The following is a 25,601-nucleotide window of genomic DNA, read 5'->3' on the forward strand; positions in this document are numbered from 1 at the left end:
CTTTTGATTGGGTAGATTACTGGGATTTAGTAGATGGGGGCGGTATGTTATAGAGCACTAAGGGAGCCCAAGTTGCTGTGGCAACATACACTTTTTGCATGTTGTAGTCTGGAGCTATGGATAGTGATGGTAGAGGCTCCAATTTCTTTTCATCACATGGCTGACCAGGAATCTCTCCCACTCTTACCACCTGCCATTGGCGCATGTTGGAAGGATTTACAAGTTGATATTCAACCTATTAGCCACATTATGAAGGTACCTTCATTGACCATCAATTCCTGAAGTGGGACTTAAACACTGAACTTCTGGCTCAGAGACAGAGGGATTGCCCACTGCGCCACACAAGACCTTTGGATGTAGTGGATAGGAGACTAACAGCTGAACATGGGTGGTTAACAATGTGGCAGGGTCAGGAGGAGGAAGGGTTATTTGTTCTGTGCAACCAGGGTGTCCTGTGTGAGGCTGTGTGCAGGCACGGATGATATGGCCAAATAGTCTCTTTGTGCACTCTGTTCCTTTTTGGAGCCCTGCGACACTGAATGAGACTTTGTGTGGAGGTGAGGGACCCTGTATGGAGCTGTGTGTGTGGAGAGGGGCCGTGGGTCACTGGGACTGTGTGTGGAGATGGGGGGGTCACTGGGATTGTGTGTGGAGTTGGGGAGGGGTCACTGGGACTGTGTGTGGAGATGGGGGGGTCACTGGGACTGTGTGTGGAGATGAGATGGGGAGGGGTCACTGGGACTGTGTGTGGAGATGGGTGGGGGGTCACTGGGATTGTGTGTGGAGATGAGGGGGGGGGTCACTGGGACTGTGTGTGGAGATGGGGGAGTCACTGGGACTCTGTGTGGAGATGAGGGGGGGGGTCACTGGGATTGTGTGTGGAGATGGGGGGTGTCACTGGGACTGTGTGTGGAGATGGGGGTGTCACTGGGACTGTGTGTGGAGATGAGATGGGGAGGGGTCACTGGGACTGTGTGTGGAGATGGGGGGGGGTCACTGGGACTGTGTGTGGAGATGAGATGGAGGGGAGGTCACTGGGACTGTGTGTGGAGATGGGGGGGGTCACTGGGATTGTGTGTGGAGATGGGGGGGGGGTCACTGGGACTGTGTGTGGAGATGAGATGGAGGGGAGGTCACTGGGACTGTGTGTGGAGATGGGGGGGGTCACTGGGACTGTGTGTGGAGATGGGGAGAATCTCTGGGACTGTGTGTGGAGATTGGGGGGGGTCACTGGGACTGTGTGTGGAGATGGGGGGGGTCACTCGGAGTGTGTGTGGAGATGGGGGGGTCACTGGGACTGTGTGTGGAGATGGGGGGAGTCACTGGGACTGTGTGTGGAGATGGGGGTGGGTGGGGGTCACTGGGACTGTGTGTGGAGATGGGGGTGGGTGGGGGTCACTGGGACTGTGTGTGGAGATGGGGGTGGGTGGGGGTCACTGGGACTGTGTGTGGAGATGGGGGTGGGTGGGGGTCACTGGGACTGTGTGTGGAGATGGGGGTGGGTGGGGGTCACTGGGACTGTGTGTGGAGATGGAGGGGAGGGGGTCACTGGGACTGTGTGTGGAGATGGAGGGGGGGGGGGGTGGTCACTGGGACTGTGTGTGGAGATGCGGGGGGGGGGTCACTGGGACTGTGTGTGGAGATGCGGGGGGGGGGTCACTGGGACTGTGTGTGGAGATGGAGGGGGGGGGTGGTCACTGGGACTGTGTGTGGAGATGGAGGGGGGGGGTGGTCACTGGGACTGTGTGTGGAGATGGGGGTGGGTGGGGGTCACTGGGACTGTGTGTGGAGATGGAGGGGAGGGGGTCACTGGGACTGTGTGTGAGATGGGGGTGGGTGGGGGTCACTGGGACTGTGTGTGGAGATGGGGGGGGGGGTCACTGGGACTGTGTGTGGAGATGGGGGTGGGTGGGGGTCACTGGGACTGTGTGTGGAGATGGGGGTGGGTGGGGGTCACTGGGACTGTACAATTGGCGAATTGTGGAAGGATGTATATATTTATATATATATTTATATATATTGAAGTGGTTTTGCCGGGAGAAACATTCGGCTGTAAAATTAGAAAGATGGAAAACTGACCAAAAGGAATAAAAGGTGCGGTTCGATCACAAGAGACACAAACTTTAAATTAAATGTGTAAATATAGCGGGGTTGATGTATAGACAGGAGAGGGAAACAGTGTAATTTAACAACTATTCTCCTTTATTGATCTTATGCCAAACGTATTCTGCACAAAGTAGTTTTTATCGAAAGTGGCAGATCCTAAAATACATCAAAATTCAGCTTCTAGTTTAATTCAGACTCAGGGGAGGGCAGGTAGATTTGAGGGTCGCTCGGAGGTGTCGAGCACTCAACATTGTCTGAATTCCAACGGCCTTGGCTCTGTTAGTGCAGACGAGCCCCCTACAGCGGACGGGCACACATGATTCAAGGAGAAATCTCCTTCAAGAACATGTTGGTTAATGGTAGGACAGGCAGGGTGGGCGAGGAGGGGCTGCATTAAGGAGGAAGCGTCACTGAACCGGCTGCTGACGTTGTCTTACTGCCCCCCCTACCCACCCCCTCCAGTTTTTTTTTATAAAGTACAGTTATTAAGTGCCACAGATTTACAACAAGCTTTAGGATACAAAGGGACAGCGGCGTTTGGCACAAAGAGGTGAACAGTTCGCAGGAGGACATCCTGAAGCACAGCAACAAAAAATTGTTCATCTTTGTAAGTAGCAAAGCATTTCTCTTCTTAAAGAGACAGATTTGAGCTGTTTCAATCCACTTTTATTTTCAGACCTGTGGTTACTTATTTTAAGGTAGACTCAGTTTTAGTCGATATATAAGGGAGAAAAATAGTTTGCAAGTTTCCTTTTTAAAGTTTGCGACAAGAAGGAAAAAAAGGCGAGCAATTTTTGGGGAGGGGGTGATGTGTGAGCCTTTTGGGAAGATGTGAAAGTTTAAGGGGGGGGGGGAAGGCAAGAAAGTTGTTTTTGCGTGAAGTGGGACCATTAAATAAGGAGCAAGGGTCCTTCTGGTAGTAAGCTACCTGTTCAGAAAAAAAACACAAACTGTAATCATTGTTATAACATGTGTTAACGAATGGGAGAATTAAAATATATTCCTGTACTTGGTTAAAAAAATGACTTTGCTTTCGAGTCCCTTATTCATTGGACAAAGTGATATTTTTAATAGCTTTTCTAACAATTAAAACGAACCAGAACAACGTGGAAACAGCATATTTTATTGCAACATTTCAATCAGATTAATTTTGTTTTTTTAAAATTTCTCCCTATATTTAATTTTTTAAAAAGTCATTGCCACTGGGAGAACTCACTATGAACTGAAAGTTGCAATGTAGATTGAAACACAAAGGTGACAATATGAAGGAAGATTGCTCGTGTTGATGGTTAGTTTGCGGTGCGGTTAAGAGGTTTGTGCGGAAGTGAAGTTCTGAACTTTTTGAAACTTCGAAAAATTCCCCAACTTTCGGCCGAAGTTTTTTTGAGTGAAGGAAGCGGCTGTCAACAGCGCGCTCTGCTGGCGGCGCTGCCACTCTGCAGCTGGGAGGATGGCAGGCGCCCCAGAGACAGAGAGCTGGACTCGTGGGCAGCTGCAAGAGCCTCTAGCAATAGAAATAAAACCACACAAGGCACAACGAATTAGTAGTTCCATCAACAAAAAAAAGACCTTCCAGATGCACTCAGGTGTATGCTATTTTAATGCATTTTTTTGGGAGGGTGGCGGTTATTTTAGTTGGTTTTAATTTGGCTAAATTGTGATGTGGACATTGGTTATTTTTTCCGCCTGGTGATGTATCTGCTTGGCTCCATAATATGTCGAAGTCCTTTCCCAGCACGAGATGCAAACTCTTAAAACCTTCATTTAAAATCAGTTATCAAAGTGTGAAATCTCCTTTAAAATGTACAATTAAGAAATTGTTGAGGCGAATATTTTCACTGCAGTACAGCATCTGGTTGTAATACAATTTGACAAGTCAGTAATTGAGAATGATTCCATAAAGTATTTTTTGATTCGCTCATGGGTTCTGGGCGTCTCTATTTCCCAGGTTTGGAACAAGGTGTGAAAATATGAACAATAATTTGTGTTAAAAAAGACAAATTTTTGGTGAAATAATCTAATTTATCACTTAAATTAACTATTAGATTAAACTCTTTTCATGTCTAGTGTAAATAAGCACCAATTTTAAGAAGCTTTAACACTGGGGTTATTGCTTTAATTTGACAGCTTTAAGATCAACCCATTTTGGTATTGAGCGTTATTGCGTGGGTTCGAGATGTTTACAGCACAAAGCTGCCTCTGAGACCATCTCTGGGGTTTAGACTGGTGAGCTTCACAATCAGATGATGGTTTCAGGGCCCAAGCACATAATCCAGACTAAGGTTCCAGTGAAGTACTGAGGGAGTGCTGCACTGCCAGAAGTGACGTGATGTTAAACCACAGCACTGGCAGTCCTGCTCAAAGATGCCCTGATGCTTTGAAAAGAGGCACAGCGAGTTCTCCTGGTGACCTGGTCGATGTTCCTCCCTCAACCAGTACTAGAAAAAGCAGATTATCTGGTCATTCATTCATTTACTAGTTGTAGGATCTGGCTCTGTACAATGGGTGTGCCGTGTTTCCCTATGTAGCCATAGTGTCTACCCACCAGAAGTGATTCATTAGTTGTGAGGTGCTTTCAGATATCATTTGGCCCATTGAATCCATGCCAGCCCTTTATAGAGTGACCCAGTCAGTCCCACTCCCCTCTCTATCCCCTTCACCTGCAAGCTTTTTTCTCTCAAGTACCCTTCCAGTTTCCTTTTGAAATCATTCATTGTCTCCACTTCCACCAGCGAGTTGCAGGTCATTATCACTTGCTGCACAAAATAGTTGGTGAGTGTTGCTGAAATAAGACATTTGTCAAAGCTTTTTAAAGCAGTTATCAGGACAATCGCAAGGAAACCTGATAAGTGAAAGATGAAAAGCTTCAACACAATGTCTTTTATCAGCAATACTCAAGCTCAGTGCTACCAAACAAAAATAGAATAAAACACAGCAGCGTCTATACCCCCTCAGTGTCACTTTCGGTTTTACTTGTGGCTCAGTCTGTGCCCCCACCCTGCTCACAGGACTTGGGACCAGAGTCTGATTTTGAAATTCAAATTCATTTTCTAAGGAAAAAGAAACCAAATTTCTTTAAACCCAGATTTCAGCTCCTGACATTTCTGATGAAGTTCCTATTATCATTTTCATATGACCCACCCCAGGCAATTATTTCTTCAATATCGGTATCAGATTGAGGGGGGGGGCGGGGGTGGGGGGGAGTTTGTGCATTCACATGTCTCAAGGACTCATCTGATGTCCCAACAAGGTGGGGCCCACCTGAGATGCAGCAGTGAAGATGGGAACCTTTCAAAGACAGGACTGTGCCACGTAGCCTCTTGCCAAGGCTGCTAACTCGCAGTTATCAGGAATAAATGGACGAAATTGTGAAATATAATCCACAAAACAACAGCCAATATCTGAAAACCCCATGCAGTAAGAATGGAATTTGATTTATTGATTGATCACGAAGTAGGGGCCCTGAGCAATCCTCCTGCCACCAGTGTGCAGAATTCTACAATCTGACTGAGAAAGGCTCAGTGCCAGCAGGGAGAGCTGTTGGTACATTGGAAGCCATTCAAAAAGCTCAGGCAATGGGCATTCGGGTGAGAGTTCACAGTAAAACACCCTCGTCCCTAAGAGCCTGCTGTAAATTATCTTCCTAACTCTTTGAGAAATACAGTTTCTGCAGTTGATAAGGTGACATGGAACAAGCTGCCCACGAGGTTGGGGGAAGAAGAGACGATGAATGATTTCAAAAGGAAATTGGATGGTCACTTGAGGGAAGTAAACGTCCAGGCTGATGGGGATAGAGCGGGGGAACGGGACTGACCGGATTGCCCTACAGGGAGCTGATTGGTCTGGATGGGCTGAATGGCCTCCTTCTGTGCCATTCTGACTGTATGCGAGGGCTAACAATGCTCCACAGTAGGAGCATGCTAATATGATGCATTACTCCAGCGCTGTGCACTAACAAGAGTGGCAAAGCATCATTGCTCAATTGATAGGGTGGTAGAATGCTCTTTCAGAGAACCAGTGCAGACTCGATGGGCCAAATGGCCTCCTTCTGCACTGTAAAGATTCTGTGATTCTGTGAATAGGCACAAGGTGTGAACTTTGGCTCAGTGGGAGCATCCCTGCATCTCAAACAGAGGATATGCTCCAGAGACCTAAGCACGAAGCCTGGGTTGACTCTTCAGTGGAGAAGGTGCTGATTTACAGATGAGACATTAAACCGAGATTGAGCTTCCCTTTTGACCCTCTCCTGATGGGAGATCTGCTGTAGTTCGAGTTTTCTACGTTGGTCTCTGCTGCCATCTGCTGTTGAATTTAGACATGAAACCTGCAGCATAAAAGCTTCTGTGCTGAATTGTTTTTAATGCAGGAGGTTGAGGCTGGGGGGCTCGATTTCAAATGTAAAATATTAACTTCTCATTGAACTAATTTAGACCAGAATTTGTTATCCTGGTGCTGCTGTGAGGGCCAGGAGTCTTGTCACACCCTGGTGATTCACACTTGGGGTTGTACTTGCAGAGATCACACTCACCTCTGACAGTCTGAATCATCCTAATAACAAGAGATTTTTATTTTTATAAACATTAATATTCTGTTTGTGCATCAGTAGGTGTGAGTGATGTTAGAACTGGGTGTTGGTGATATAACCAGCACTAGTTGCATTTCTCAACAACAACTTATATTTATATAGCACCTCATATAGCTCCAAGTCTCTTCACAGGAACATTAGAAAAGAAAGCATGACACTAAGCCACATAAGGAGATTTTAGGTCAGATTGTCAAAACTTGGTCAAGGAGGTACGCTTTAAGGAGTGTCTTAGAGGAGGAAAGTGAGGTGGAGACTCAGAGAGATGTAGGGAGGGAATTCCAGAGCTTGGGGCCTGGGCAACTGAAGGCACAGCCACCAATGGCGGAGCAATTATAATTGGGAATGCACAAGAGGCCAGAATTAGAGGGGCGCAGATATCCCTGATGGTTGAAGAGCAGGAGGAGACGGGGAGAGACGAGGTCATGGAGACATTTGAGAACAAGGATTAGAATTTTAAAATCAAGGTGTGGATGGACCAGGAGCCAGTGTAAGTCATTGAGTACAGGGGTGGCAGAGGGATGGGCCTTGCTGTGAGTTAGGACATGGGCAGCAGAGTTTTGGATAATCTCAAGTTTACGGAGGGTGGAATGTGGGAAAGCAGCCAGATGTGCGCTGGAATGGTCGAGTCTATTGGTAACGAAGGAGTGGATGAAGGTTTCAGTAGCTGATGAGCAACTTCAACATCGGAAGATATCCCAAAGCAAACCACAGGACCACAAATATTCAAAAATCAACACTGAGCCAAAGAAGGAGCTATTTGGCGGAGCGACTGAGAGCCTTGCTAAAGGTTACAGGGAGTATTTTAAAAGTGGAGTGGAATATTTCTGTATCTGGACTCCTCGGACTGAATTTCCCAGTCCCGATGGTGGTGGACTTGAGGGGAGGGGCAGAGAAATGGGAGCACATTCTCAGCACGGAGGTGGGCAGCCAAGTAACATTGTTAATACCTCAATTGGGAGTGATTTTGCAGACTCCGGGCAGCCTTGACCACATGGGGAGGCAGCCAACTCAAAGGAGATGGCCTTGGTGTGACAGGCTGGCGGTATTATCACAAACTGGGGCACCAGGCTGCAAAAATTGGGCTGCAAGTGTGGAAGGCCACAGTCGAGGTCAAGACCAATCCAGCAGAGGGGTTTCCCCTCCACCTATAGATATCTCCTGGCTGGAATTCTTGTTATTTGCTTCCTGCTGTGTTGGCCAATGAGGATGCCGCCATTTTGAGATGCCCTTGCAGTCACTCCGATTGGGCCAATCACATTGAGAGCCAACCCCCCCCCCGTGCTTAATTGGACAATGATTACGCAGGCAGCCAATTAGCAGTCTGCCTCTGGGAAGAATGCTCCGCTGGCTTTGTGCCTGGAAAGTATGGCTTGGAACCACCATATAGGCCTAATGTCAGCTCCCGAAACCCACAGTAACATCCAGCCCCTAATGTCAGCTCAGTGGGTAATTCCACCTCCTGTGTGGAGTATTGACCCCGACAGAACTGAAAATCCAAAGCTCAGGGCAGGGCTGAACCACGATGCCTTTTACAGTTCAATAGCTTGTTCATACTTGTTATTTAGGCTTGCACATCATCAATGTTCAGGGCCATTTATTTAACAGTAACTAAATAGGCTTTTTGCTTTTAGTATGAGTGTCTAAAATGTTTACTAGTGGTTTTTTGGATTTAGGATTCTTTTAAGTCTGTGAAAACCTTGTCAGAGCCCTCTCCACAGATGCTGCCGGACCTGCTGAGATTTTCCAGCATTTTCTGTTTTTGTTTCAGATTTCCAGCATCTGCAGTATTTTTCTTTTATCTTAGTGTTTAATTCACAGCCACTTCTCTTCCATAAACGCCAACCTTGAAGAAGTACTGCTCTTCATCCCGACAGGATTTCCGTTTGTCTCTTTCACCCTGTTTACCTTCATTATTTTCCATATTTACATCTTTGTCAATCTCTGCTTTGCCCCCACCTATCGCTGACCCTCTATCCAGCTCCACCGCCCCCCTTAAACAGTACAAATTCCATCACATTTTCTACTTCTCTTCAGCTCTGAAGAAGGGTCATACAGACTCGAAACGTTAACTCTCTCCACAGATGCTGCCAAGTTTTTCCAGCATTCCCTGTTTTTATTTCAGATTTCCAGCATCCGCAGTATTTTGCTTTTACCCTTGATGATTATTCCTGGCCCCTTGGGTCCAAACTGCTGTCATTCCAGGTCCTCCCCACTCGGTGGCGCCAACGAGGCCATTCCTAGTTCCTGCACACCAGCGCCGCTCGGTGGCTAGAACTAGTTATTACAGCAACCCAATGAGATAGGTCATGACAGCGCCACCATGCCGCAAGTACTGGTCAGTACACCATGACACATTGCTCCTTAAATCTCTGAGCCGACTTTTCCGATGGACCTTTGGATTGTTGCTGTTGCTATTTTAAGTTTTTTTTTTCTGGAAGGAGGAAAGTTGCAATTTTCTCTCAATAGAAACATCACTGAAAATTGCAAACTGCTTGTTTAAGCCTCAAAAAAGCCGGATGTAGTGACTCCAGTTTTGATTCATTCTCATTCATCATTTACCTGGATTATTATCCCCCTCAGCCTCCACATCCTCTTATGACCTGGAGGCTTGAAACCCAATTTTCACATCAACTAATCACTGATTTCCTACTTAAGGCAGCACTGACCCTAACTGCCCTTGTTTTTCTTTTGTAGACTTGAGGGTTCCGGTGGGGATTTTCAATAATGAAGTTTGCTCTGAGTGCGGTGACGCTGGTGACTTGCCTGTCCCTGTGTCTGGCCCAGAATGGTGCCTTCTACATTAATGGCAATGGTAATGGCTATGGCAATGGAAACGGCGAGTGTAAGTATTACTATTAACGCCATCATATCCTTAAAATACCCCCCCCTTTGATTCCAGTATTTGTTGCACTGTTTGATGTGATGAAGAGCTTTCCAGATGTTACTCCCAGGACCAGCGGAGCACTTCCCGATCCCATTAGCGTTTCTCCTGCTCTCTGCTGTGCTCTTCTTAAACAAGATTGGTTGAATTCCTATTTGCGATTACTAATACAAATTGTTTGTATACATGGCTGTTTGGAAAACCCTTAAAGAAATATTTACAGTTATATAGCACATTACATGACCTGAGAACATCCCAAAGTGCTTTACAGCTAATGAAGTGCAGTCACTGTTGTAATGTCGGAAAGGCAGCTGCCAATTTGTGTACAGGAAACTCCCACAAACAGCAATGTGTTAATGAGCAGATCATCTGTTTTTGTGATGTTGATTAAGTGCTTTATGCACTTTCAAAGGTTAATCTTGATGTTTGAGTAAGCCAGCAGTAAGCACATTAGAAAACATGTTCTCAGGAAGGCCATTTGGCCCATTAAACCCATTCTTTCCACACCCCATCAGAGACTTTATTTCACCTTGTGATAACCCAGTGTACCTCGCTAACTGTATGTTATTTATGTTCAGCTAACTGGACCTCTAGACGTTTCCACAGTCCTGGCAGCCAGGAAAGCCCCTCTCTGATTTCCTTCTCTTCTCCCCTGAAGATGTTGACTCATTGCGAGGGGTCTTATTCCACAGGCACTTAACCACTAACCAGAATCTCATTTAAGTGGCTCTTATCCATGTATGAGCCTAGACACTGAGTGTTAGGAAGGGACTCATCTGTGGAAGGAAATTGAACTTGCCCTCATCTGAGTCACGTCCAGGAATTGTGTTCGGCAGCAGCAACCCTAGCTGATCTCCCCCCTCCCTAGCCCAGGGCCACTATTGTCACCTTCTACCTCCATTGAGATCAACTAACTCATAATGGACCAGGGGAGCAAACCATGGCATCCTCCAGGTCTCTGTGTCTCAGTGCCACATCAGGCAAGACGCTCTCTTTATTTTAAAATGTATCAGTTAAACGTTAGCAATGAGCAGTTTTTGCTTTTTTTTTCAGATCACAACAACGTCAAGCTCCACATTCAAACGCAAAGGGACAGACAGTTTGCGTATCGAGGGGAGAACGTGACCCTGACCTGTCACTACCATTATGAGCCAGCAGTGAACATTACTCGAAAGGTCAGGGTTAAGTGGTCCAAACTCAACATGGATTTCTCCAAAGAGAGTGACGTCATTGTGGCGATTGGATTGCGCCATCGCAGTTTCGGGGAGTTCCGGGGGCGCGTTTACCTGCAGCAGAATGAGGAGCGAGAGGTGTCGCTGGTCATCACTGATGTCAGGCTGGAGGATTATGGGAAGTACAAGTGTGAAGTGATTGACGGGCTGGAGGATGAGAGCAGCATTGTGGAGCTGGAGTTACGAGGTAATCTCCGGACAAGACATCACGCTGAGTAAACGGGTGGATTTTAATGAACTGCATGGCCTACCTGCAGCTCGAGTTGAGAAGAGAGTCACCTGAGGACTGACCTTTCAGCTGCTCCTAGGTGGCTGATTTCAGAGCAACATTGGCAAAGAATTTCTTCACACAAAGGGCGGGTGGAAACCTGCAACTCTCTCCCCAGAAATCTATTCGGGCTAGGTCAATTGAAAATTTCAAAGCCAAGTTTGATAGATTTGTGTTAGGCAAGCATATCATGGCTACGAAACCAAGGCAGGTAAATGGAGTTAAGATACAGATCAGCCATGATTTAATTGAATGGCAGAGCCAACTGGAGGGGCCGAATGGCCTAGTTCAATTCCTATGTTCCTAGACATTTGTATTCTGGATGGTGGGGGGACGGGGGTGGTTTGTCTATGGGATATAAAAAGGGATCAGATGTAGTTCTACAGGTACTGCACTCAAATGGCCATACATCAAGCATGAACCTAGACATTGAGTGTTTGTACTTAATTGAACACAGGGGCTTTTCACAACCAAGTGGGTCCAGAGCACATCTGAAGTGCATATACAGGGGCTGGATTGTAATCAGGAGTGGGAGCCCTGGCTGATTTTCCACTACCCTTCATTACAGGAAGTAGCTGAAACCAATTGTAGTAGCCCAATTAACACCCTAACCAAGATCAGCTAAACCAGTGCAGACCAGGGATGGGTTTTCTTAGTCTAGATGGTCCAGATTGTATCCTGGATGGTGCAGTTATCAACTGAGCCACAAAGAACTATTCAAACTTGTAAAAATTCCAGGGTGCTGTGGAACAGAAGGCTTTGCTTCTTGAGCACTGACTTTGTGGAGGCTAACATCTGCTCATGCCTTGTCTTTCAGGTGTGGTCTTCCCTTACCAGCCACATCATGGCCGGTACCAGCTGAACTTCCACGATGCCAAGCAAGCCTGCGAGGAGCAGGATGCCATGATCGCCTCCTTTGGGCAGCTCTTCCAGGCCTGGGAGAATGGATTGGACTGGTGCAATGCTGGCTGGCTGATGGACGGGTCCGTCCAGTACCCCATCACAACGCCGCGAGGGCCATGCGGTGGCAAGGACAACTCAGCCGGTGTCCGGAACTATGGGCAGCGGCACAAAAACCTGCACCGATACGACGTGTTTTGCTTTGCCTCAACTCTGAAAGGTATGGACGGCAGAGAGTTTGTGGCGCACCATAAGATAGGGAGATACAGAGCTTCTGGCAGTGGGAAGGCAAAGTGGTGCATCATGGTGGAAGGATAGGAATTTGCGCCCATGATTTTGTACACAGTGGATTGCCAGTCACAAATGTGCCACATGAGATTGGCATGGAGCAGAGGGTAAGTGCCTTCCTGAAGAAAGGAAGGGGAAATTAGAGGTGGAGTCTCTCCTCCAGCCTTGGCTACTCTTGTGTGCCTCCTGTTGATATTAATGTGGCCTGAGATGAGGTCTCGGGTCTATGATTGCCTTCCCAGTGGCATCAATGGGACTGTGAAGAGCTTATCACCCATATTCAAGGTTTGGAAAATGCTTGACATGGGGAGAAAGAGGAAGTGGGGCAGAAAATCATATATTTGTAGCTTTGGTGTTGCTATGGAGATCAGTAACCAGCACAATGGGTTTTCTCAAGTTACAAAAATAACTGAAGTTCACATTGTTAAAAACCTGCAAGAGATATCTTAAATGGAATAGAAATTTAGGCTGTTTTAATTTAAATTTATTTTTTCTACCCAAAGGCTAGAAATGGTTCCATTGTGTTTAATTTATCTTGAAGAGAGGTTTTCTGATTGAATGAAGCATACCACAGGGATATTTTGCTACTTATTAACATTAGGATATTTGACTGTGGAAAGCATCATCACAATCCCACTTTCACCCAACATTTGTGCAATTGCATTTTCCAGCAAGAGTCACTTGAGAGCAGATTATTTACCCATGAGCATTGAAAGTAATTGTGGCCTCCCCTCAGCACAGAGCGGGGCCATTGAAGACCTGCTGGTCTGAAGGCATCAGCAACCATGAAGCCATTAGGGAGGGACACATGCGACACATGATAATGCCACCTGTGGTTGACCAACGATGCACATGGAAATGTGTCCTATCTTTGGCACTCTTGTTTCTGAGTCAGAAGGTCGTGAGTTCAACTCCTGCTCTCGGGACTTGAGCACAGGATTTAGGCTGACACTAAAGTGCAAATATAGATGGGGTACAGTGCCCTCATAGGTGCCATCTTTCGGATGAGGTGTTAAACCACCTTAGCTCTCAGGTGGACTTAACAGATCCTGTGGTATCATTTTGAAGAAGTGCAGAGAAGTCCTCCCAGGCATCTTTGCCAATCTTCATCCCTCAAGCAACATCATTAAAAACACATGATCTGGTCATTATAGGATCTTGCTGTGCACAATTAGCTACATCGATTCCTACATTGCGACAGTGACCACACTTCAACAAAGCACTTAATTGATCTGTTGAGCACTTTGACATGTCCTGAGTTTATCACAGAATCACGGAATTGTCACGGGGGTAGAAGGAGGCCATTCGGCCCATCATGTCTGCACCGGCTCTCTGAGCATTTTAACTTGGTGCCTTTTCCCTGTACCCCTGCGCATTTTTTCTATTTAAATAATCATCCAATGCCCTCCTGAATGCCTCAATTGAACCTGCCTCCACCACACTTCCAGGCAGCACATTCCAAACCCCAACTACTCGCTGTGTGAAAAAGTTTTTTCTCACCTCACATATAAATGTGAGACTTTCTTTGTCAAATCAGCCCTTGACGTGTTGAATAACGGTGCTGAGGTCCCTATATGAGAACTCGGTACACTTGCGCTACTTTGCTTTGTGCACTATTGTTGGGCAGATTGTTTGGTTCCTTTACTGACTGCAATCTTTTTGCCAATCACCTTGTGTCTTTTTCTAGGTAAATTGTACTTCTTACGCCATCCAATGAAGTTCAACTTTGATGAAGCTGTGAGAGCTTGCCACGACGATGGGGGCGAGATTGCCAAAGTGGGCCAGCTCTACGCTGCCTGGAAGTTCCTCAAGTTCGATCGCTGCGAAGCCGGGTGGGTTGCCGATGGCAGCGTTCGCTACCCCATTGCCTTCCCGCGGCCCAAATGTGGCCCAGCAGAGCCTGGCGTTCGCTCTTTTGGCTTCCCGAGGAAGGAGAATGGGAAGTTTGGGGTCTACTGCTTCAAGCTGAGCTAAAAGCCAGGGGTGTGGCTGTGTTGATCACAGGAGGACCTACACTTGAGTCACCCTCATTGTTTATAGAGCCAGTACTCATCTTTAAAGGTGAAATCAGATTATTTAAGAAAAGTTAAAATATAATCTCCATGTTAGGACCCTGAACCTATTTGGAAAATCCCTCCTAAATTGCATTAATCTGAAATTTTCCATACACATATATTTTTTTGATTTTCATATTACATTTGCTTACATTCATTTCAGGAGGATTCAATTTAATGAAAACGTAAAATCGAGCCTTTAAGAATTCACTAAGGCAGCTATGGAAAACCAACATTTTCTATTATACTGTGAGACTTCATATTGTCACTTTTTGCATTCAGAATCTCTGTTCCATTGACTCTTCCCCCGTTCCCCTCTCCCCGAGCTCCTTTCCCCACTGCTGTGACCTCATATAAGAATCTGGAATGGTCTGAGCAGCGACCCCAGCCATAGCAACCAGGGATCTAACCAACTTGTTTGGAGGGAATGACCCCAGGCGTGGGATATTGGTTTGCATTTTTGGGCACCAATCTAGCATATGTTTGTCCCGTGCAGAGCGGTAAGTTTGAGATATATCAAATGCTCCCAAGATGTAACCTCTCGATTACAATCTACTATCCGACCTACATCATAACATCCACATTGAAGAACTGATCTCGCTCCACCAATGACACTTAACAACCAATTTACAGAATAATTACAGTCCAATGTATGGCTCTGTAATATATCTACTCACCATCTCGAAAAACAGGATCCAAGATCCAAGTAGATCCAGCCAAGGAAACATCTGGCCTTCAATTTGCAACTTAAAATCTACAGTTTTGTGGATAGTGTCTTTCAAAATTGACTTTTTGTATATCTTGGTAAAACTCAGGGGTTTGCGATGCCAAAGCTAAAAAAAAAATTGGTAGAACGATATATGGACCTCCTCCAACAGACAGCTCTTATTATTGAAGGAATTAGAGAAGCAGGCAATAAGTCTAAATCTCCTCATCCCATTAGGGTTGCCAACCCTCCAGGATTGGCCTGGAGTCTCCAAGAATTGAAGATCAATCTCCAGGACACTGCTGTCTGTAATCCTGGAGAAAAACCATCAGGACAATGAAAAAGATTGTCTTTTTTGTTTGTCATTTCCTTTGGATGTTTCTTTTTACCAGATGTAGAAACATTGAAAGTGGGAAAAACTTTGTTGGGCTGACAGTCAAGCATCATCCAATTGGGTCATGAGTAGTTTTGCTTTCCAATTGGTGTAGGAAGACAGTGTGTCACAAACTGGATGTGTTTGCAGATTAATGGCTGGAGCATTGGGGCAAATCATTGGGGCAAATCTCCAGGAATATACTTAATGACAGTTGGCAACCCTACATTCCATTGAGATAACAAGGATCATCAGACTGAGATGGTCCTCTTTTTCACCCAGCCCCTTATCATTGCGCCCTCTGTTGGGGACAACTGATATCATTCGGTTCAAGTAGGAAGTAAGGAAGAGTAGTCACATATTCCATAATCAAACTACATATCTTGAACTAGGCCATCAAGGATCAGCACTCTTGCGCATTCATGCAATAAAGTGACACAAGGTAAATAAGGGGTAGCCCAGGGAAGACCAGCTGACAGAGGTATAGTCAGGAACATTACAAACAGTTTGTGTGCGCAGGGAAGAGTATTTATCCCAGATCACATGTACATTGTCAGATTGGTCCTGTCTGGTCTACCTCTAATCTTCAATTGGGTCAGCTAAAGGCTTATGGGGATCACCTTGGCCTCATTCTGATTGGTGTGTTTAAGGCCCAAAAATTGTTGGGACAACATTGCACTCTAAACTTGGCCAGCTTGAGATTAGATTCGGAGTGGGGTCACCAGTGGATCTCAGGTTTGTGGGTGTGCACTTGAGTTCGGGCAGAGCAAGTTGCATATTTCCTTCTATGTCCTTCTCCTGAAAGCATCAGTGGGCCAGTCCCTTCAGAAGTCCATAGTATCTTACCCAAGTGACCAGCTGTTCACCCACTGGAGCACAGTTGAGCCCAATCCTGTCCTTATCTACTGTTCATAGCAGTCACCGGGCAGAAGTCAAGGGCAAGAACGCTGGCTGTTTTTTTTTGTCCTTCCCCCTATTTCAAGGGCACTGCAGCTTACGATAACACCCCTAATCCCTGCTTTGCTTGGATCACAGATCAGGGATCAAACCTGGCACCTTCAGCTCTGTGTAGTTCACCCTATGTGGAGCATTTACATATTGAGCCATCAGAGGAACTGTGGTCATCTTACTGCTCCAGGTTCAACAACCTTGGGAGTTGAGGAACATTTTAAATTCAATTATGCTCTGATGCAATTCATTTAACACCCACTGTCTTAAAAGGAAATGTCTGATTTCACCTTTAAAGTGTGAGCACTTTGAACTACCGAGAAACCAAATGGCTATGTTTGGCTTGTTCCCCGGCAAGCAAAGGAAATCTTTCTAATGATTAGAGTTGATATTCAGAGTGAATGAAGATGTCTGCAGCAACCTGTCATATTGGGGGGAGGGAGGGAAGTGGGGGAATTATGAAATTATGCATTTTTCAAAGTTTATGGATATTTTAGAATGTTTTATTAGTTTGAACCGGACATCATTATCATTCGAATCTGTTTAGATGCCTTAGCCAAACGTGATTCCATAGTGCAGTGAGGTCAGTTTCACATTGCTGGTCAGTTTCACTGGATTCTCACATTCACACACTTCCCAGCGGAGTCACTGGATAGGGAGTGAGAGACAATGAGTTGCTATTCCCTCACTCTCCCTGTTCCTGGCCCAAGGATTCCAAGACCAGCTGTATAGCAGCTATCCAGCAGAAAGTGGGAATCTCTGCTACCCTAGCACAAATGGGGAGCAGACAGTTTGGAAACATATTTTTCTGTACCTACAATACCCGAATGAAGTAATGCACAGACTGAATTATGTACATATGTATAAAAAATAGTTTGAAAATGCCTTCCATCTAAAAATATAGACCCTTCTTGTGGTATTTATTCTATCCAGAATCTTTATTCCAAACCAAATATTCATTTAGAGATAAATAGGTGCTGTAATGGGCAGCAAAGTGTCTGTGTTTGATAATGTACATTGGAGCAGCAAAGTATTGCATCTCTTGGATGTATTATTCTTATGACATTAGACTAAGTTTTTATGCTGATTGGGGGAAGTAAGTGGATAGCAGGGCATGCTAAACCAACAGGGGTTGGGTCATTGAGTTGGATTTGAATAACCCCTTCTATGCCACAACATTCCACAGATAATCGGAGACTGGCCGACACCTACAATTCTGACATGCCAATAACCGCATGGTGCTTGTATCTTGTCTTTCAGCCTATGAGAAGAAAGTATCTACTCTTTGCTGGTGCTGGGTTTGTATATGAAATCAATTTGGGCAGCCCCAACCCAGTTCCCTCTGGTCAGGGGCACAGAACTGTAAACTGCCCATCATTAAACTCAATTGCCTCTAAATTGAGTAATCTCATTCAGGAAAGTCATAAGAGTAACCGATGTGGGAAACAGACTTCTCACAATTACATGGTTGAAATTGCCACTATGGTGAGGATTCCACTAATACCCCACCATTGCTTTGATACAGTTCTATTGCAAACACCTCATCCCTGCAATATGCAGGAACTGTAATTGTTAAAGACATGTTTAAAGATCTTTACTTTTGTTGTGTTTATCTTCAATTTATTTTGCCTCAGGAGATGTAGAGCAATGGACAGAACAATGAGGTCCTCTGCAAATTTAACATCAGGATGGCCATGAAATTCATGTGTGCTTATAGGTGACCATCCCTTTCCATCCTGTGGTTTTCTTGGCATGTTGAATGAGTTGAGAATCAACCACCCCTTAGGGTTTTTGCCTGGCATGCAGTGGATTGGACATTTCTACAAGGCACCTAAACTGCTGCATGTGGGCTGCCAGATGCTCTTTTGACATTTACTCCAAAAAGAGATCTTGGGGTGGCCATTGGTCATCGCTTGCTATACTATAGAGGTCCCACCTCTACTCTTTTATGTATTCAAACATGGAACTCAGTGGGGGAGGTACATAGAGACACAGAAAATTCCTGTCAAGGGATAGATCCTAAGGTACTGGCTTGCTCATCTAGGGCCACTTTAAGGAGTGCAGGACCTTGGCGTGGTGGGACATGATCTGTGACCATTGATCCTCACACTCTTGATTTCAATTGTACGGTGTGCTTGAATTCCCTTTTCACTTGTGCCATGATTATGAAATATCTTGACTCCAAATAGCATCCCTTTTTCCACTTGAAGAGCAAGAAGAAAATCGCATAGCACTGCTGCCCACTCTGGTGGCTTTTCCAATTAGACCAACTATGAGTAGAAGTCCAAGACTTGTGGAGCAGGAACTCTTACTGAGGCTCAGATGGGATGAAGGAGAGGTGGTCAGCAAAATGGCCAGTGTATTTATTAATGAGGGCCTCTGGCGTTGATTTGTGACCATGCTGCTTCTCTTGAATGCAAGTAACTACCTGTAAACCAAATTGCCCTCAGACACAACTAAAGCACAGTGGTTGGTCAGAGATATTTCCTACCCACTATTCTTCGCCTCGATGCAAAAAAGAAGCAGCATATTATTCAGTCAAAGACTTCAAAATAAATGATCAATGACAGAAGGCCTCCCTCATGCTAATGTTACTTATTATTTAGATCCTTAGTTATTCACTAGTCCTGACTCTTCTGTTACCTCACACTTAGTACATGCTGTTGTCCTAAGATGTTGCTTTTATATTGTATTAAAAGACATTTTTACCATGTAGACTATGATTACATATTGTGATTTGCTCATTATCGACATTTATTGATCCTCTCTGATGAGAAGATTTGTTTAATTATGTAAACAAAAGACGCTTGACAAACTTTGATATTGGAAAAGTGTGTTTTTTATGTTGACTTGAACCTCTCTTTACGATAAAACATTTTTAGACTGTATATATTTTCAAGAAATACAGGCAAAGCCAATTCAGAATATTGAGTTAACTCAAGTATGTTCTGTTTCAGTGCTACAGAATGCATGCTTAATGGCCTCAACTTCAGACAAACTTGAATTTGTTTTAAGGAAACTTTTTTTTCTCTCTTGACATGAAGACTAGTTTCCTTAACATTGATGTATGGTAGTCTGTGGCTAATTATCTTCCCAAAAAAACCACAAAGGTGTTTGCATTGTTGGTTGTATACTCCATGTCTTCATTTACATATTGCTGACAAGTGTACTTTGTAAAAGGGAGTTCTTGTGGATGAACGTCTACATCAAAATACCTTTCAAATAAATAAATTGTAATGGTTCAAACATGGCATGTATCTATTTATACCAAAGAGATGAGATTAAAAACCAAGACCAGTTTACATGGTGAGACTGGTACGGAAATTATTATTTAGTTATGAAAAGGTGGAAGAAAATAAAATTAAAATGAAACATTGGGTAGAATAATTTGTTGATGACAGAGAATCCCAATAGCATAGGCTATACAGGAATGGACCAAACACCACTGCAAGTATATTATTGAGGCATAACCGTGATTAAAAGATTACTATATCAGAATGATAAACTCTCTTAATAAAGCCTTTATAAACAAAGGGACACAAAGTGTCATTAGCATCTACCACCAATACACCTGGGTATATCTGTACAAGTAAATGAGGTCTTGTAGGGTCTGGATTTTTGCTGAGCTGGGCTGACTCAGGAGCCTTTAAAAAATGGTGGGCGGGTGCTGATTCCGGGATTCCTGACCCCATTCCCGATGTTTTCAATTTTCAGGAGTGCCCTTTAAGGATGTGGGCTGGTTCATGTCAAAAGCCCGTCCTGACCTGGTGGCCTCATTGTGGGCACAGGCGTGTCCGAAGCCTTTGCAATTTTCATGGGGCAGAAGTTTTTGCTCGGTGGGTAGGCGCGTGGCTGACCCGCTCGAGTGTGACATGATGGGCGTTGATGTCGGCCAAGCCGTGCCGACGCCAATGTACAGTCATGCGATAGTTTGGTCGCCCGCTGACAATTAAAAGGCCTGTTAAGGCCATTAAGTAACCAATTAAATTAAAATTTTTGCTGCCCATCCAAACTTACAGTTGACGGGCAGGCGAAAATGCCAAGGGGCCTTTGCATTTTCTTGGAAACCCCATCCACAGGAGGGATGAAGTTACCGAAAGCAAATAAAAATAAAATAAAAACTTTAATTTTTCATTAATAACATGTCCCTGCTCATATGACAGAGTCACGTGAGGGGACATGTTTTATCACATATTTATTTTCTTTATTATTTTTTGTTATATCTCTTTATCTCCCCGAGGCAGTTCTGTGCCTCAGGGAGATTATGCAGCGCTCACTTGTGCACATGCGCAGAGTTCGCGCTTGGCCCACTTGCCCTCTCACCGCCCGCACAGGCAGCGCTCAAGCTATGGCATTTCCATGCCCATTCACCCACTATACACTGTATTGAAGCAATGAGCCCTATAGTGATAGCTGGATGTGTAAAAAAAAAGCTTTATGAAAACAGTCATTCATTAATAAAAATTTCTACTACAGCCTGATAAAAGTGTCAATTATCCAGGTCTTTTAAAGTTTCAATGGTAGAAACTGCAAGCACTTGAAACCTCTTTATCTTGTGTAAATAAACATTGGGAAATTGACACTAGAGATCAGTGAGCCAGAGCTGTCAATCAAGCAATGTTTTCTCTGGGGATCAGGTGTTTCAACAGGCTAATGGATTTCTGGTGTTTCAGCCAAGCCTCATTATGTATTCTTGGTTGAGAGCCCAGACATTGAGTGGAGTACTAAAACAAAATAAAACAATGAAATCTCCACTGGCTCTAGGTGCCTTATGTGAAAACATTTGGGCCTGAATTTTTCAGCCAGCATGCGGGAGCGGGCCCGACACGCTGGCGCGTATAATGATACGCGATGACGTCAGGCGTGTGTCCCGAAGTCATCGTGCTGTCTCGCGATGTTTTGTTTGGCGGGCGCGCACTGGAGTTGGCTGCGTGCCCGCTGATAACTGATAGGCCTATTAAGGTCATTAACGAATTAAATAATGTAATTGTTTACGCTGCTGGTCCAACCTTAAGGTTGGCGGTCAGGCGAAAAGGCCAAGCAGCCTCCACGTTTTTTTAGGAAGCTTCATCCACGAGCGGGATGATGTTTCCGAAAGCTTTCACTGCTTAAATAAAAAATTTTCTGAAATATAAAACATGTCCTATCTCATGTCGCATGAGGGGACATGCTTACTTAAATTTTCAAACCATTTATTTATTTATTTATTTTAGAATGCTTCAATCTTCCTGAGGCAGCTCCGTGGCCCAGACTCTCCCTCCTCCCCCCCGTCCGCGCAGGTAGCGCTGAGCTCGTGTCATACGCTGGGCCGGCCTTAACTGGCTCGCCCGCGTAAAATGGCAGCGCGGAGCTAATCACGGGCGGTGGCCACCACTGCCCGTTCCTGCCAAGCCTGCCTGCCGCCTCAAACTTTCAGGCCTCGATTCCTTGTGAGTGCAGACTATTTAGTTAAGGGGAGAGCTTCCTCCCACGCTGACAAATACACGCTCGTTTAACTTGGTGAAACGTGTGTCTGGTTTGTGTCTGCCTCTGATACATCAGTCCAGTTTTACTTTTCAAAACCAAAGTACAGGACATTTACACGCTTGTTGCATTGTATCAAGGGATCATGACATACACAAGTTAAGGAGTGTGAGGAGGACTATCTTAAATGTTAACTAATTGTGTCTTTGAGCTCTATTTCTCTCCAAACTGAGTAGTCTGTTTAAAAATCATCTTTATCAACCAGGGCTTAATTTGATTCTTAAAGTAAAAGGCCAACATCTAGTTTATTGCCCCATCTAATCGCTTTTTGTTTTGAGTTCTCAGCCTACAGCTGAAATCTGCCACACAAAAAAAGACGAAATATTTTAATACTGCACATTCCAACCCCTTTGCCTCGGACAACAGATTTTGGTTAAAAAATGTTTGTTGCAAGATTATGTAATGAGCTTTTTTCAGATTTATTCGATGGTGATATTTCATTTCTGTACTGTTACAAAGAAGGATTTCAGGCTTTGGGTTAGGTGATGTAGTTATTTTATTTATCTATATTTTTATTTGAAAATCAAATTCTTTTAAAAAGTTTATGACTGGAACACTTAATGCAATCTGATTTGTCAGTAGATTTGAATAATTATCTCTACCGCCAAAGATGGGTGGAGACAGTGCTCTCACCCTGTTTGTTTATCTATTTGTAAACAATATATCTCAAAAATTAATGGACATATTTCAACAAAACTTGGTATACATATAGCTTATAGCCAAAGGAAGGACTGAATAGGTTTTGGTGAAGATGTGAATCCAGATCTGGATCCTGGAGTTTTTTAAAAGATCCATTAACACTGGGAGATAGGGTAATTTGACTTTTTTAAAGAATATTGTGGGTTGTTTTTTGAATATTGTTTGTTTAGAATGTTGTGGGTTGTTTCAGCTACTGTGGTGGGATTTGTCACAGCTATCAAAATTTGAGCAGAATTTTCAAAGCAGTTTGTTTTTATCTGGATTGGCTCTGAAGCCTCCTCAGTGAGATGGAAGCTCTTAATAAAAATATTTCCTTTTTCAGTTTTGTAGTTACAGAACATCAACCGGGCAGGGAAAATCCTCAAGGAAGAGCTGTGTAATCGTAATAATGGGCAAGATTTTTACCTCGCCCGTGATCATGCCCTGACCGCAGTTTCATGTTGGCTGGCCAATTAATGGCCAACCAGCGTGAATCGTGTACTGCAATGCTCCGCGCTGCCTGGGTTGTGGGGGGAGGGTGGGGTGGGGAGGTGGGCAAGCTGCCTCAGGGAGCTGAAGATTTTTAACATTACAAATAAAGAATGCAAAAATAAGGAAAACATGTGCCCTCATGTGACTGTCAAATGAGCAGGGACATGTTAAAGATGAGATTTAAAAGTTTCTTTTAAAATCACTGGTCCAAACCTCATCCCGTCCGTGGATGAGGTTTTGCAAAAAACTCAAAGGCCGCTTGGCCTATTCATCCAACGGCCAATTACAAATTTGGAGGGTAGGAGAAAATTCAATTCAATTAATTAATCAGTGGGCTTAACAGCCCTCTTAATTGTCGGCGGGTGCACTACTGACTCCTGTGCGTGCCTGCCGACCAAGTGCGCGACGATGTCGGGATGCTCGCCTGATGTCATCGCGGGCTATTTTCTCCCTTTTGGGTCAGTCGCACGCCCGCCCAACGAGAGAAAAATTCTGCCCAATGTTGCGTTACCACAATGTGGGCAGATGTATGTGCTCTACCGAGTGTTCTCTTGGTGGTTATACATTTAGGACACATAGTCCAGATATAATCAATATAGAGAGACACTGTCCCTTTCCTTCATGAGGATGTAGGACCATGCTTTCTTAAAAGTAAAAGGTGAACACCTGATTGCTGGTCTCAATGTTAGCTGCCTGGCCTTTGAGCTCTCTACGATAGTTCAATTTGGTGGTCTTAGAGGCAGTGCTGTGTTGAGGTGTTTCATTTTACTGGAAAAGCAAAACACACACTCGCCTTTGACTTTTCTCACAGGCTAAGGCTTCCAGTGTCCACAAGTATGAGAACAATGAGAAGAAGCCATTTTGTCCATCTCTCTTACCCTGTTACTTCAATCTATGTTGCAGATTGATGGTATTCGTGGTGTTGCTCTGCAGAGTGAGAGAATGTGGAAACTAACAGAGCACTCTGGTGTAAACAAAAGAAGCAAAAATACTTCTGTTCAACATTTTTTTTGATTCAACATTGAAGATCTCAGTATTTACTCATAAAACATCATTGTGTTGTATGGTTTCTTGGCCTTTGTTTCTCTGGCATTTTTTGAATGTTAATCAAGGTAGCGGAGCAAGAGGATGGAACACTTATGCTGCATGACAGGTACAGTGAAGTCACCCACATCAACAATGTGCCTTAGCTCCTATCCAAGGAAAAGCACTTCCTGATGAATTTATTTTTATCTCCTACGTTTTTGGTCCATTCAAGTTAGATAGTGAATTAATGCTGAAGGAGCTGTTTTATGCTAATGGACCTGTGCTCATCAGGAACTAGATAGACATTACCTCACATTCACTTCATGTAGCAAGTTAGAGTCGACAGAGAGAAGGAACTTTCATCCCATTGGTCTTGACTGCATTAAATTCCAGGTCGTAAAGAGCAACCAAAAGTGCATTAACATCAAATGAACCCATTCCTCTTATTGCACATTATGGCCATGATGAACCATTCTCTAAATTATAACGCATCACAGGTTTGCACTTTAGCTGTGATTCTTTCAACAGCAATGCGTGTAAAAAGCAACAATTGAATTTGAATTGTTAAAATGTTTTAAACAATTTTGCTAACCAGGAACTGATGTCTTGAGTGATTTATTTAACAAGAGTAAATACAATGGGAAATGGTTTTCACCAAACACAGATACTCGTCAATATTAACTTGATTGGAGCTGGGTGTCTGTTGGACTTGAAAAGTACAAAGACTAGTTTTCTGGGTGTCAATTCTTCCTTTCACCGTGTTGAACTAATTTCTTTGATCAGTGAGATGTGAACTTGTGACTGAGTTTAGCTTCCTCTTTACTACAGAGGTCAAGAGACAAATAAATGGCTATTCCAATGGTTCAACTTTGGCTCATTCTGGACAGCAGGTGGCTTTACTTATTCCTGGAGAAGAATTCCACTTTAAATAAACTTCCTACATCTGGTCTTCCTGCAGGAACCATTCATTTCCTCACAGTGTAAATGTGCAGCATCTGGACATGTCCCTTGCTGCACTCAGTGGAACTCAATTATTGTCTGACAGATGTTCTTTGCATAGGGCAAGTTGACCATACTGTATTTCACTCCTCCTTACCAGCACCATTCCAGTGGAGCACAATTTATCTGCTAGTCAGCAGTACCCATGAAGTACATTCCTATGTTAGAATAATGGGCAGCCTTGGGCCTCAAGACCAATGCCATCCCAATTATGCTATTGTGAAGCTTATCTTATGCTTACACATCCATGTTCAAAAAAATTGTCTTTGTCGGTTGTTGTTTAACTGAGACATGGAGTAAGTCTTGACGTTATTATGTGAACAGGTGATAGTGAGTCAGTAGCCTGTTTGACATCTCTCCTGATGATTTCAATGGAAGTAAAAGTTGGAAGACATATAAAAGGCATTGCTGACTCACTATATTCAGTTTTAAACTATCACACAAAAGTCAAGACCCACCTCATTGTTGTTTGAGTTTGGATGGTCACTGCTGTGGTTCTTAGCCTAGGAAGGTAAGAGTTCCAACTGTAATCAATGATCAGG

General features: G+C 44.3%; 1 protein-coding gene across 2 annotated transcripts; it reads left to right on the forward strand.

Annotated features, from left to right (window-relative positions):
* Nucleotides 1-2,498: 2,498 nt before the first annotated feature.
* LOC144668232 (hyaluronan and proteoglycan link protein 3-like) lies at nucleotides 2,499-19,587 on the forward strand. 2 transcript variants are annotated; one of them, XM_078530006.1, is made up of 5 exons: nucleotides 2,499-2,713; nucleotides 9,386-9,533; nucleotides 10,626-10,991; nucleotides 11,890-12,192; nucleotides 13,948-19,587. In XM_078530006.1, the coding sequence occupies exons 2-5, from the start codon at nucleotides 9,416-9,418 to the stop codon at nucleotides 14,232-14,234; spliced, it is 1,074 nt and encodes a 357-aa protein (XP_078386132.1). In that variant the 5' UTR covers nucleotides 2,499-2,713; nucleotides 9,386-9,415; the 3' UTR covers nucleotides 14,235-19,587. The 2 variants fall into 2 exon arrangements, with proteins under 2 accessions (XP_078386132.1, XP_078386133.1); XM_078530007.1 differs by lacking the exon at nucleotides 2,499-2,713 and adding an exon at nucleotides 8,908-9,026.
* The last annotated feature ends 6,014 nt before the right edge of the window (nucleotides 19,588-25,601 follow it).

The sequence above is a fragment of the Cetorhinus maximus genome, chromosome 26 (genome assembly GCF_964194155.1).
Source record: "Cetorhinus maximus chromosome 26, sCetMax3.hap1.1, whole genome shotgun sequence".
Taxonomy (NCBI): Eukaryota; Metazoa; Chordata; class Chondrichthyes; order Lamniformes; family Cetorhinidae; genus Cetorhinus; species Cetorhinus maximus.